A 13,826-nucleotide genomic window follows, 5' to 3' on the forward strand; every position below is an offset into this window, starting at 1 on the left:
GTGACCTTGACCTGACATTGATACGAAAACAAGAAGGTCAAATTTGATTAAACGGAAAGAATCATTTGGTTATATAATCTGTTTGACTGTGTAAAAATTTTATGAATTTCTTAATATAAGAAGGATGTCTGATAACGAGAAGACTCCTTCCTTAAATCGCTGTAGAGAGGAGTGACAACTTTCTTTTATGACGCTCAAATATTAGCTTTTGTGCTATTCCTCCGCGTGTTTCATAAAGTGCAAGTCAAGAGGAGAGGTCGTGAAAATTTGAAGAAAAAAAGATCAATGAAAATATGTTAAATTGTAATCAGTGAAGTAAAACAATTTCTTCAAGGAGTTAGCACATTCGATCATTGATCGATCGTTTCCTTACAGCAATTGATGTATGTTTACGTTTTACAGTGTCTTACATCGCTGTCTCACAATGGACAAACCGATCTAACACATGTAATGATTCGAGAATCTTTTTTAATTTTTTTCCCGCCAATAAAAATCTGCATACGTAAAGCGGTTTTCTTCTCCATTCTGGGTAACATAATTTACCTGTTTTATAGCGATTATAGCTGTGAAGCATTTATACAGTATCCGTTGTTGCATTGATCAGTTAAACATATTTCAACTTAATAATCAATTTGATAACTTTATCCATCGAAGCCATAGCTCATACCTAGACCGCATGGTATGTGACACCACCGTTGTGTTTAACGGTTTTCATATATTGAAGTCTAAGTATTTATAGATCGGTTGTTATAACTTTATTAAATGTAGTTATCACTGCATAATAATATAGAAAGAAAGCAATGTATACGTATATTTTCCGGGCATTAGCAAGGCGTTTGATAGAGTGACCGAGTGAAGGCCTGGACTCATGTTCAAACTTTACAAAGTTTGGCCAAGTATTGTCCTACATCACCAAATTTCATCAAAGCACACTAAATTCAATTGTCCTAAATCAATATGAATCGGAATATTTCCAGTAAAACAAGGTGTTCGACAGGGAGGCGTACTATCAACCTGCCTTTATCATGTCTAGACGGTACTATGCATGTTTTACAGTATGGTAGCCCAAATACAGGTATAACCATCATACCTAGCAGAGACGAGCTCAGGAGAGCAAGTGCACGCAAGCACTCGCCAAAATCCCCTGTACCCGCCACACAAATTTTGGCAAGCGTTCGCGAGCACTCGCTTTGCTGAACACGCCTTAGATGTCCTCTTTGGCAGATGACTTGTCCTTCATTGGTATTTACCGCGTGTGCTCTAAAGAGTGTTAGATACTGCATACAACTACTTTTTAGTAACCATGGAGGTTTACATTCAGCCGGACTAAACCATGTATTTTAAAGTTCCGCTACAAATATTCTATATAAGATAGAAATCCCGGCATCTAGGTCCTGCAAAAGTGTATTGTGAACAATCTAATACTACAGTAATCATCTAGGAATTGTTTTAAATCAAAAGTGTAGCATTTCCGAATGAATGAACAAGGCACGCGAGAAAAGGCAAACATTCTACTTTGCACATTATTTTAAACCGTAATACTGTATCTAAGTTTATAATGTTGTGCTACCATCAGTGCTTTATAGGGAGTAATATAACCGCCGGGTTTGTACCGTATGGGGTATTTTCTGTCCCGGGCGATTACTAGGGAATTAGCTCAACACTCGCTGTATTTTCCACATTTATTCCAGTTAATAACACAATTATACAAACAGTTACTCTCCGCTCCGTACACATTAAAAAGGGGGAACTCGCTTATTAATAATTCTAACTTAATGTTAACCTACATATGACAGTGAGGGAAAACGTAACGGATTAGACGGACGACTTGTATCTTGACTCTTAACCTCTATATATCGAACTCTGACTCTATTCAACTAACTTCAATCATGGTTATGCGGTTATGTCTGTTGTGTTGACTTCACACAACTTTACTGATACCTAGAAAACTCAATAAGACATTTAAGGTTCATCTTTTAACCTTAACCTTTTAAATCAAACATTCCAGCTTAACATCTATTGTGGGAGTTTTAAGAAGAGTTCATTTCGTCATTTACAATAATTGATATTTGTAAATTTTAATGCAAACCGGAACATTTAATGAATTTGTTTCGTCTTTAAAGAGCTTCTACTGAAGTATAAGTTCAAAACTTAACCCCATACAGGGTTCAACAACAAGTTTATGGTTTCAGGTTTAAATGTGAGGTAAAATGGCTGGTAAAGAAATTTAACCTAAACAACAATCACTATATTTATGTATCAATCCAGCTTTAACTCCGCCCTTCAAAGACCACGTGACAATTCGGTGACATTGAAAAGTTGATACAGCAAATGATTTCGTAAATATGCCTTTACCCTAACCCTAACCCTAACCCTAACCCCCTAACCCTAACCCCCCTAACCCTAACCCCCCTAACCCTAACCCCCCTAACCCTAACCCCTCTAACCCTAACCCTAACCCCCAACCCTAACCCCTAACCCTAACCCTAACCCATAACCCTAACCCATAACCCTAACCCTAACCCCAACCCTAACCCTAACCCTAACCCTTACACCTTGCATAATTAACAAATGATCTATTGAGATATGATCAGAGGTCATATTTCTACCTTGGGATCAATAAGTAGTATTCATTGACAAGTTAAATTTATAACAATAAATGATTCAAATTATAAATGTTTATACTCCACATTCACCCCCCCCCCACACAATCTAACCTAGTTATAAAGATTCAGTCTTCTTAATACATTCTTACATGTGTACAGTAACAAATTTTAAATCATTTCTTGATTGCTTTTTCTCTCGTGATTCACATTAACATTTTGGAAATTGCTTAATTCAATTTTTAAGATTTATAAACAAAATGTTATATGCATCACTTCCATGTGTTTTCGCCTATATGGGGCAATTGTAAAGTCTCCTAAACAAAGCAGTGACATCATTAGCCTAGGAAATACCCACATGGATCAAACGCTACTGTATAACATATGAATAAGATAAAATACATTAATATTTCTAGTTCTAAAATGTCAGGGTGTCTCCAAGGGAGCATACTCTATATACAATTTTACGCGTAATGACACAAAGAGCAAAAATAAATTATATGGTTTAGGGATGAGGATCTCAGATCTCAGAAGTTAACAAAATATACAGTGTATCATATCATTTCCTATTTCAGAAATGCGGGGGGGGGGGGGGGTTAAAGACAACACCTGGGGGTCATTAATGTTACATTAATAATGTACTTTACACCATTTGATGCACCATAATGACATTAGAAGATATTTTGTATTTTCTGGTTTCGTGGGGTCAGAACAGTCCCATAAGGTCATGACCTACATTGTATTTGATGCATTATAATACATTAAGAAAGAAATACTCCTTCCTTCCTATTATTAAAGACAACACCTGGGGGTCATTAATGTACTTTACACCATTTGATGCATCATAATGACATTAGAAGATATTTTGTATTTTCCTGTTTCGTGGGGTCAGAACAGTCCCATAAGGTCATGACCAATATTGTATTTGATGCATTATAATACATTAAGAAAGAAATACTCCTTCCTTCCTATAATATTATAACTCATATAAAAAAAAAGTGTCTACACCTTCTTGCATGTAATACACAAATTTGATAAGAAATTGTTTATACAGGGTCAATATGGGGTCAACTCAATAGTGCATGCAGTCTGACAAATGAAAAAAATAACTTTTGCAACTAAAATGACAGAAACTTTACAAATGCGATACTCACTCACTGATAGGTAACGATGATAAGCTTATCTAAATATTAAAAGATGATGATACAGATGCTGTCAAAGGGAGATCACATTTAGAAAGTGAAAGTAGAACTTATATATGTATGCTGGCACTGGCATCTCATTATATTGTGCTACTGCTACTACATGTATTATGCTTACCTAACTGTCAACATCATAATGATAATATAATTAGATATACACAAACCTGCACCTGGGTACACGACACAACTGTTGTGTATATGTTGTATGTTCTGTGTTAGTTCCAGGGGTTTTCTTAAGTTGGACAAACATTAGACTCTAATTAGATATACACAAACGAACAAAACTATGTCTAGACAAACAAAGCAGTAATACCCTGCCCGATACTAGTATAACAAAGGCAGTTGAGAGTCTTGTATCTAGCAGATCTAGAGTTAGCCCTAGAAATATTGAAAATTGAAAAAAAAAATACAAACCTTAAACCGATTATCAAATTAAATCATGCATTTTTGGTTCATTATCTTTATTTTGTTTAATGACCATATGAACTGAGAGAGAGAGAGAGAGAGAGAGAGAGAGAGAGAGAGAGAGAGAGAGAGAGAGAGAGAGAGAGAGAGAGAGAGAGAGAGAGAGAAATTTCACCGATTAATTTATAATAGGAAACAAACATACTTTAATTAGTTTCATGCACAGATTAAGATACAGAGACTGCGCTCACCCCTACAATAATTTTGAAACCCCTAAACAATTATAAAGAATTTTATATCGGCAATCTGTGTCCATCGGAGCGGTGTTGATGATAGCGATCTGTGTTTAATGGAGCGACAATTAAAACCGCCTGGAACACCACCCCCCTTCCTTGGAAATTATATTATCATTCGGATGACCCCCTCCCATCACTATAAAAGAGCTTTTTCATTCAATATATGTTTTTATTGTTCAGCTTGATCAAACTTGACTTAAAGGGAACTTAAAGATAGTTTAAAGACAACTTAAAGGGAGCGTAAATGCCACTTAAAGATGTTTAAAGGCGGCTTAAAGATGGCTTAAAGGTGACTTAAAGAAGTTTGGACATTAAGGACCTATAAGCTCAGCTTGAAGGTGACTTAAAGGTGGCTTAAAGATGGTATATCCTTTAAGCCACCTTTACGCCACCTTTAAGCCACCTTTAAGGACTTGCTTAAAGATTGTTTTTCGCCCTGTGCTTTTCAGTGTTTATTACCAATAGTCTAGCACTACCACTGTTAAGCTAAGCTGAAAGTACATGTAACCTAACTAGTTAAGCAGAATCAGACCCTACAGTACACAAAGGGAATTAAAAATAAAATAAACCACCGTGCATATATATTTCATGTGGACATTACTGCTGTGAATTTATCAAGCGGTGCCAACCTTTAGTAGTGTTTTTATATATGTTAACAAATGTTAAAGAACATTTGGTTCGAAAACATCGGAGGCTTTATCCCTGTGGGCTGAGATTCTCATGGCACCTACTAGTGGTGGGCAACCACCATTGTAAAAACTACAGTTACAATGTAGGGGAAAAATGAAAAAATAGGTTCTCTTATACTTGAAATACATCCATTTAACATAAATATTAAATAGAGTGTTAACATCGGGCTCGGAAACAATTAATGTCTGTTCTGTGTGAACGAAAATTTTCAGAGTTACTAACCAATAGTCTAGCACTCTCATTGTTAAGTTAAGCTGAATGTACATGTACCCTATTTAGTTTAACAGAGTCAAACCATTGATGATAACCTAACAAAAAAATATATGATGAACGCGATGAATTCAATTTTTCCAATAGTCATTTTTCCTTATGTATGTAGCAATACACCTTCCTCACTTGCACGGAGACCTCTTGGAGTCCTGTGGGATCTCACTGCGTCTTTATCGCACTCTCATTGTGCACTCACAGCGTTTGAACGAGTCTTTTTTTTTGCTGCGTTCACACAGCGACCCCCGAGAGCTGTTGCTGCGATCATCGCGCTCTCTTGGTGTTTCTTCTGCGTTTATTAGTGTTTGTACCACGCTCCCACGGCGTTTCTAGTGCGTTGTCAGCCAGCCAGGTGTGACAGGGGTTTAAAACAACACAGCCACAGTTCAGAAAACTATTTTCAAGCTTTTGAAAAATGACCCCGGGTACAAAAATATCACTTTATATCAATATATGGTGAGGGTAGATTCTCTAGTTGTCAAACTTTCAGAACTTTCACACAAAGACTTTTCGGACAAAGGCCCCATTTAATAAATGATAAATCAAAAGAACTGATGAGAAAAGTCGAATAGTATAAATTATTGGTATATAACGTAGTAGTTTTAGGTTATATTAACAAAACAAAAAATGTCAATGTTACTTAGAATTTATAACGTTACATTAATTTTGTCAAAATTGCAAATCAAAAGTGTTATATATTCAACATGTAATTTGAAAATCATTTATGTTTTAAAAAGGAGTCATACACTGATTTGATACTTATTAATTGGAAAGAATAGGGGAAATGGGTATAAAACATATACAACCCAATAAACAAATCATCCTGTGAGTCATTACGAAGCAGAATATATAGCAATTAAGTCAATAGTTTATTATAGTGATATGTGTACATGTATATAATTAATTACAAAATTCATTTTACAGATATAATGTTAATACACCCGGCCAATGGACCTATAAGTCGCTTTAAAACTATTACAAAGTGAATAAAATTTGCATGTTTTAGGAGTTAGTTGGCTTTGTCAAATGTTTTTGTTGTATAATTAATAGAAAAAATTGAGCAATTTGGCAAAGATAGTTACATGTTAGATCAGTGAACAGAGTACTATAATTGGTAATATTTTGAATGGACACTATTACTAAGAAAACTTTTCAGTTTCAATTTCATTCAAGTCACACAATTTACATATTCTGTCATGAACCGGTTCTCCTCTTTTTCACTGGCGGTTCATGGTACGATCACAAAGGAGCAGCGGTTGATCTTCTGTGTTTACCAAGAGATCCAGAGTGGGGTGAATACATTGATGGAGTTAAAGGGACCAAAGCTTATGTTTTTGGTGCGGAATACGAAACATACTACACCATCAGCAACCTGCGCAAAGTCTATAATCATGATGTACCGTGTGCTGTTTGTCTTCTTCGAAATAAATCCGTCGTCAAAATGTTTCCAGGTAAGTTTTCTAAAAGAAAAATTTTAATATAATTTTTTTTATCTGTCGTTTAATGAAAAACGTATACATATTTGTAATAATTTTTTAAATTGATAGACATATAACCTTTTTGTGTTTGTAGATGAAAGTTTTCTGCTTTGCTTTTATTTTTGCGTAGAAATACAGTCTTATGTGCATTGAATTTCATTATTTTTTTATAGCCAGAAAAACGTGTTACAAAGGATGGAAATTAGAGTATCACGGGAACTTAATGGCGGGATATTATAACAGTCCAGCTGGTACAATGTACACCTGTGTTGACGAGCATCCAGACACTTTACATGGTGGTCGTGCAAATCAAGATGGTAGACTGTTTTATTCCGTAGAGGCTCGATGTGGTTCCTTGAAGTGCCCACCTTATGTGGAAGGGAGAGAACTCGTCTGTGCTGTTTGTTCTAAGGAGTAAACATTAATAAACCAGTACTGACTTTTTTTCTACATTTTGTTAGGGTAATTTAAGATTTGTTTCAACGTCAAAATATGAGTCAAAACTGCTCTCAGTTTTGTTGTAAAATCTCTCACATTTTAATTATAATTCTTTATGTTGTTATTGATTCCCTTGAGCTAGTCAAATCTAGAGAGAATAAAATATAAAATCTGTTGTGTTTTATATATCCTATTTATTATAAGGGTTTTATTCGAAACCGCCAGGTTACGAGTTGAAAATGTAAATAAAACAAATAGATATCCGAAAGATAAGCGTCAAGTTTTTAAATCAAAATGATTTATTACATTGCGGAAAGCTTTATATTATTTTGAAGAATTAATTTATTAAGGTCTTCCGTTTTCAACGGAAGACCTTGTACTGATTCTGTTGGTAATTCTTTTTATTCTTTTTTTTCTTCTAGACGTTTTTTAAAACTCAAATATCTTGCTTGTTTGTTGTCCTATAAAGTTCAAATTTTCAGAGCTTATTGATAATTACTATTTCTCAATATCTAAGGAAAATCGTTGAAATCGACACTTCCGGTACCGAGTTATTTCCCTTTTCCCCAAAGATATAGGTATTCTTGTGCACGCAAAGGCTCTGAAACCGCTCACAGCGTGTGTTACAAAGTCACAAATCTTAAAAATAGAGAGTTTGAACGTTGTCCTCCGAGTTTTATTTTTACCATTTTCCTCCTTTAAAGTTTCAAAAAATTAATTTGAATTTGTGTTTCAAAAAATGCTGATTTTTGGTTTTGTTTTTGTTTTGTAGCTCTTTAGTTTAAAATTTTTTCTTAACACATATAGAACAAAATATGTGCAAAATATCAAGGGCTTTCACTTGACACCATTGAAAAAGGGCTGGCCCCTTAAATTAGGGGTCTAGAGCCCTTAAAATTTTTCGCTTTATAACTCAAAAATGGTTAATATTTCGCTATAGCTGTCGATAGAAAAGTTGTTCATTATTGTGTTATCAATGTCGTTACAAAATTATTTTGTACCGGTAATGCTTAATATGAGTGTAAAAAGCTTGTCTTGTTAACATGTACTTGTATTCATTTGGCAAGTAAGCGAATCGTCTTCGTGCGCATAACGAACATAAATTAACAGCTGAAAGTGTACCAGCATATACGGGATGCTTTGATTCATTTGAAAAATTGTCTAAAAAGTACATGTTTTTCTCACAGCCTTTTTTTTGGAGTCACCTCTGTTTAGGTCCTATGGTGGACAACCGTTAAGAAAAACAAAAACGAGAAAATATAAACGTTCTTTTTCTTATCTAGTGAGATACATAAACTAGTTTAAAAAAAAAATAACTTCCATGAAATAGATGTGTGTCATTTAACTGCAAGCATTTCAAATCGACCTAAATTCTTAGTTGTGTGCGTCATTACATAACCCATCTCGCCTGCGGCCGAGAAAATCGATCGCCAAGGTCGCGGCTGGACTACCTAGCGGTCAGCGGTTATCTAATACACAAGAGTCGCTTCTGTCATATGTGATTTTATTTAGCCGCAAACACAAGAATCGTACACAATGACATTAAAGCTTACTCTTCTTAATTTGAATTAAATGATAGAGTGTCAATAAGAAATTATTCTGTTTAATCATAAAAGCAATGCCATTCTCGAACTGAAGCAGTATCAGACAGGTAGATCAACTGTGGGATTAAAGGGGAAAAAAACTTATATTGATTAAGTTTAGTCATCATACTGCAAACATTGTAAATCTTCCTGGGTTCTGAGCCCTCTATGTGTGTTTTACCTTTACGTAAGTTATCCGATCCCTCATCTGCGGCCGAGGAAATCGGTCGCGGTTGCACTACCTAGAGGTCAGCGGTTATCTAATAACAAGATATATATACAAGAACTGTTTCAATTTTATGTTCTTAAAGTTTGTTCACCTTCAATTTATTTAATTAAACATTAGAATGTGAATTGAGAAGCCCCTCTAAAAATTGACAAAAGCGATATTATTCCAAATGAGAAACATCATCAGACATAAATCAATAGTGAATTTGTAATTCTAAAATGTTCTAAAAACTGTACATGTACTAATAATGTTATAGATAAACAACGAAAAACCACAAAGATTAAACCTTAAAATGATGATCACCCCTAGAACATAGCCAAGGAGATCCCGCGCGAGTGGACAAGTGATCCGCGGTAGCTTCTAGTCCTTCTACATATACTTTATCACACGTGCCTGTTTATTGATATTTTGTAGGATTCCAACTATTTGTTTATTCGAGATTTCGACCGGTACATGTAAGATTGACTAGTGTTTCAATTTAAGATTTTTTTATTTACCCACGAATATTTCCGCTAAATACTGCTGAGAGGTTTTATAAATATCGTGGAAAGTAGTTGACTCTTCATAAGGTTGCACATAAATGAGAGAGAGAGAGAAGAGAGAGAGAGAGCGCTCAACATTGGAAGCATTATTTAGCCGTATTTAGAAAATGAAACAGTCTCCAAGCGTTCAAGGCAGGATACAAAAAATCAAATATCAAATTAACACATGCGGTAGAGGCAATTGCAACTTCTCTGGCCTTTCCGGCAAGTTTGGAAAAACACCTCGAATGTATTAACATCACCGGATGTTAGAATTTTATACAAAATGGAGTCGCTTCCCATTAAAATAAGTATCGGCAAGAAGTCTTGTATGTCGTTTCTGTGTTATATTTTAGTGTATATTGATACCTTTAATGAAGTATAGCTCACATCTCAACAGATCATAAAATGTGTTGTAATTATATCAAGTTTTATAAAAAGGGGGGTTGTCATGGACGCCTAGGTAATACATTCGAAGTGTTTTTCCGAGCTTGCCGGAAAGGCCCGAGAAGTTGCGATTGGCGGTAGAGACTGACACGATAAAAGAATTGTCCAGAATTGAGGGATTTAGTGATATTTTTAGAATGTTCACATGAGTTTTTAAACAAGATTTGTTTAGATTTTATCGGTTTCATGATCACAGTGCAAGGACTTTATTTTTTTTCAAAATGTGGCGAAGACCTATTTTTGGCGACTACTTAACATGTGTACATTTTTCTCCTCAATGTATGTCACTTTCCCACCCGTGTGTTTATTCTGTCAATCTATGCTAAGTCAATCTGCTCCACGTGCGACCGAAAATCTCGTGTCGTGTCAGCGCACATTTAGCTCAGAATATTGCCCCCGGGCTGCAGATCAGCAATTGATAAATAATTGAGTAACATTTGGAAGGATGCTTTCACTGCAGCGGTCAATTGTTAAACAATAAGTATCTAAATATTCGATGTCAATCAACCTCACATTAAAGGTGCGATATCGTAATCTGAGACTGTGGCTAAAAATTAACCTGTTGAACATGCTAAACTTCTATAGTTATGAACAGAATAAAATATATATTATCAGAGACTTAAATAACTTAATAAGTTATTTATGTCTCTGGTTTTATAAGTTAACAGTTTTAAGTCAAAGATTAAATAAAATTTGTTCTCAGGATTAGAAGTAATGATATACGACTACATTAAGCAATAAAGTCGGTCGATCGTCATTAAATCATCAGAGTACTGCAAGTGTCGACAGTTTCTTATTTCTTTGAAATAATTGTAGTAGTTCAATTGACTTGCAGACTATAATATAGCGACTTTTCTGCCCCCCAAAAATGTATGCATTTAATTGCGATAGATATTTGTTCTTATTTTTACTTATTGTTATATGCACATTGATAAAAAAAATCATTGAAGTTGTGTGGTATGAGGTTGTAATGCAGATTAAGTGACCTAAAACTCAGCTGAATATTTTATTTTTAATCTAGCTTGTCAAAATGGGAGATTGTTAACTTGTAGCTTGTTAACTCTGAAAAAGTCTAGAACAGAAGAAATAAAGTCTTTATAGCTTTCGCTACATCTTTTTATTTATGTGTACGCGTACATAAAGCTATTTTATATTTTTTTTACTGTATAAAAAGGCGTTGTTTTTCCTAACCTTAAATTTAAATCTATAGAAATTCAATATCTACATGTAACATCTTAAAAGCTTTGATAGCTTACCGCCAAAAATCATTTAGTGATGCAAATTGACAAATGCCCATGAAAAGACAATATTGGACCCCAAGGGTCATTTAAGGAGAAACATTGGGAGTTTCTATTTCATGTAAAGATTCCTGATGACCGATGATGTGTCATTAACTTGACCCAGGGTCAGTTGCGCAAGTTCAAAGTCATATTAAACATGTGTCATATCTTGCATTAATGGAAATGAATAAAAGCTAGTGTTTGACATAAAGATTACTTGTGACCTGTAAATATACCCTGCCTTATCTGACTCACTTAAAAAAAAGAACCATCCATTATTCTCTAATAGAGAAATACGTGAGTAATGACTTCTTTCTTAGCGGGGATATCATTTGTGAGCTTGCTAACAGGACCTTTTAGATGGTCCAGTGGGAGCAATGCCCCCCTTTCTCTCAACCAAAATTTCCCTTAAGTTAACGCTTAGAAAATAGATTTTTGGGTCATGTCCCCCACCGCCACATCCACACTTTTATTATAATTAAATTAATTATATACATGTACATAAATGATGTACTTTTTAAAGTTATCCTAAACTTGAAGTAAGTAAAACTGAGAACTTGCCTGGTATGAAAATAATACTTTGAAATTGAGTCTCGTTTTCGATTTCTTGAACTTACTATTATCATATTGATAATCCAGTATCATTAAAAACCATTTGTCTTCTCCTTACACTCGCCAGGTTCTAATAGACCTGTATCAATAACAGACTATCTCCACCTGACCTCCACATTTGCATACAATCTAAATAAACACCTACTTAGCAAAGATATGCCTTTATCTGTTTAATGAGTGGTGCAATACTCAATCTAGAGGTTACATAGAAAACAGGCATGAATTAATTTTTTTGTCTCCATTTGAAGAGTTCCAATCAATTTTCTAAAGCTCTAATTGGTAACAAGAAATGGTCGTGTAAAGATGACCTTTAATCAATACAGGGTCTGTCAGGCTCTGACAAGTGTCAGGAGAAGGAGGTGTTTTAATCAGACTGATGGACAATCCTTTCGAAACACGAAGTTGCGACGGAAGACCTACTCGTTGCTTTGCAACGAGCTCGGCTCTAGTTTTTATTACTAATTCATCATGAAATATTTTCAGTAAAAACAACGACTCAGAAAAGCTAATGCTTTTTCCAGCCTATATGTTACACCCGTCAATTTTAGGATTGCTTGTCACTTTTTATATTCTAAACAGTTTATTCTAAAGGAACGCACGATTTAATTTAATTATATTAATAGATTCAATGAAAATTGATGGAAAACCATAATCTAGTTTGTTATAAGTCATTCCATTTGCTAAAAGAGTATTTTATTGCATAACCTTGTCTTTCTGAAATGATTTGCTTGAAAAACGATCAATCCGTTTTAATACATATAAATGTAGTACACATTAATGTCATTTTGAAGACGAAACAAAACCAGACCGAAAACCAGGCACACATATTTCAAAAATCATCGATTATTTAAGAACTCTATGTCGTACTGTTATATCATCGCACATGTGCAAACGATACACTGAAGTGGATCGTACAGTGGCATTATAATTTTGCTGGGTTTTAAAAATTAGTAGCAAGTACCCGAGAGATCAATGACAAAGTATATATTGTTGTTTTCCTTAGTGAATCTTGGAACCATAACACAGGTGATGAGTATAATATGCATTGTTGATCAATTCTTTAAAACACCAGTAGCTCTCCCAAATAGCTTTTTAAAATTTTATTATCAGAACGAATTTCTGATCCACTGAATAAAATACATGTATATATATTGATGAAACAATTACAACAAGCATTCTGAGAGTATTGCATAAGCAATACACGTCCCCTACCGGATTGCAGAAATATTTGAAAACTATGCAGTGTTATGCAGAATATTATTTCTTACCGTCTTCCGTGTCCCGAATCAACAGACCAACCAGATAACGAACCCGATTGTAATAATACAAAAAACCCTGTCGATTAAATCTACAACACAATGCTTGCCACTATTTTACAGAACTTATTTGTTAGAAACAATAAAAGGAATGGTCCAAGTAATGCGCGATGTTATTACTGACTACATACTTTCCTCGTTTATTCAATACACACCGAACCCGATAACGAACCCGAACATTAAAAAAATTGGAACATAAAAAATTAATTTTCTCGAAAATACGTCAACCAGACGCTACAAAAACTTGATCTGTAGTTCGACATTTGGAAGCTGTTCAGCAAATTTCACAGTATTCCTCAAACGCATAAAGAAAAAAGGTGTGGAAAACTGAAGTGGGACAGACAGACAGACGGACGGACAGACGGACTGACGGACGCAGAGGAAAGCTATAATCCCCTCCGGTGATAACCGGTAGGGGACTAATAACAATCATATATATATATATATATATATATATAT

General features: G+C 34.7%; 1 protein-coding gene across 1 annotated transcript; it reads left to right on the plus strand.

Annotated features, from left to right (window-relative positions):
* Window positions 1-6,636: 6,636 nt before the first annotated feature.
* Window positions 6,637-7,646, plus strand: LOC128169955 (uncharacterized; the record flags this gene model as incomplete). Its single annotated transcript, XM_052835969.1, has 2 exons — window positions 6,637-6,914; window positions 7,115-7,646. Coding segments are annotated over 2 exons (523 nt in total), but the record flags the coding sequence as incomplete, so codon positions are not given.
* Window positions 7,647-13,826: the final 6,180 nt, after the last annotated feature.

Source organism: Crassostrea angulata, unplaced genomic scaffold (assembly GCF_025612915.1).
Source record: "Crassostrea angulata isolate pt1a10 unplaced genomic scaffold, ASM2561291v2 HiC_scaffold_263, whole genome shotgun sequence".
NCBI lineage: Eukaryota > Metazoa > Mollusca > Bivalvia > Ostreida > Ostreidae > Magallana > Magallana angulata.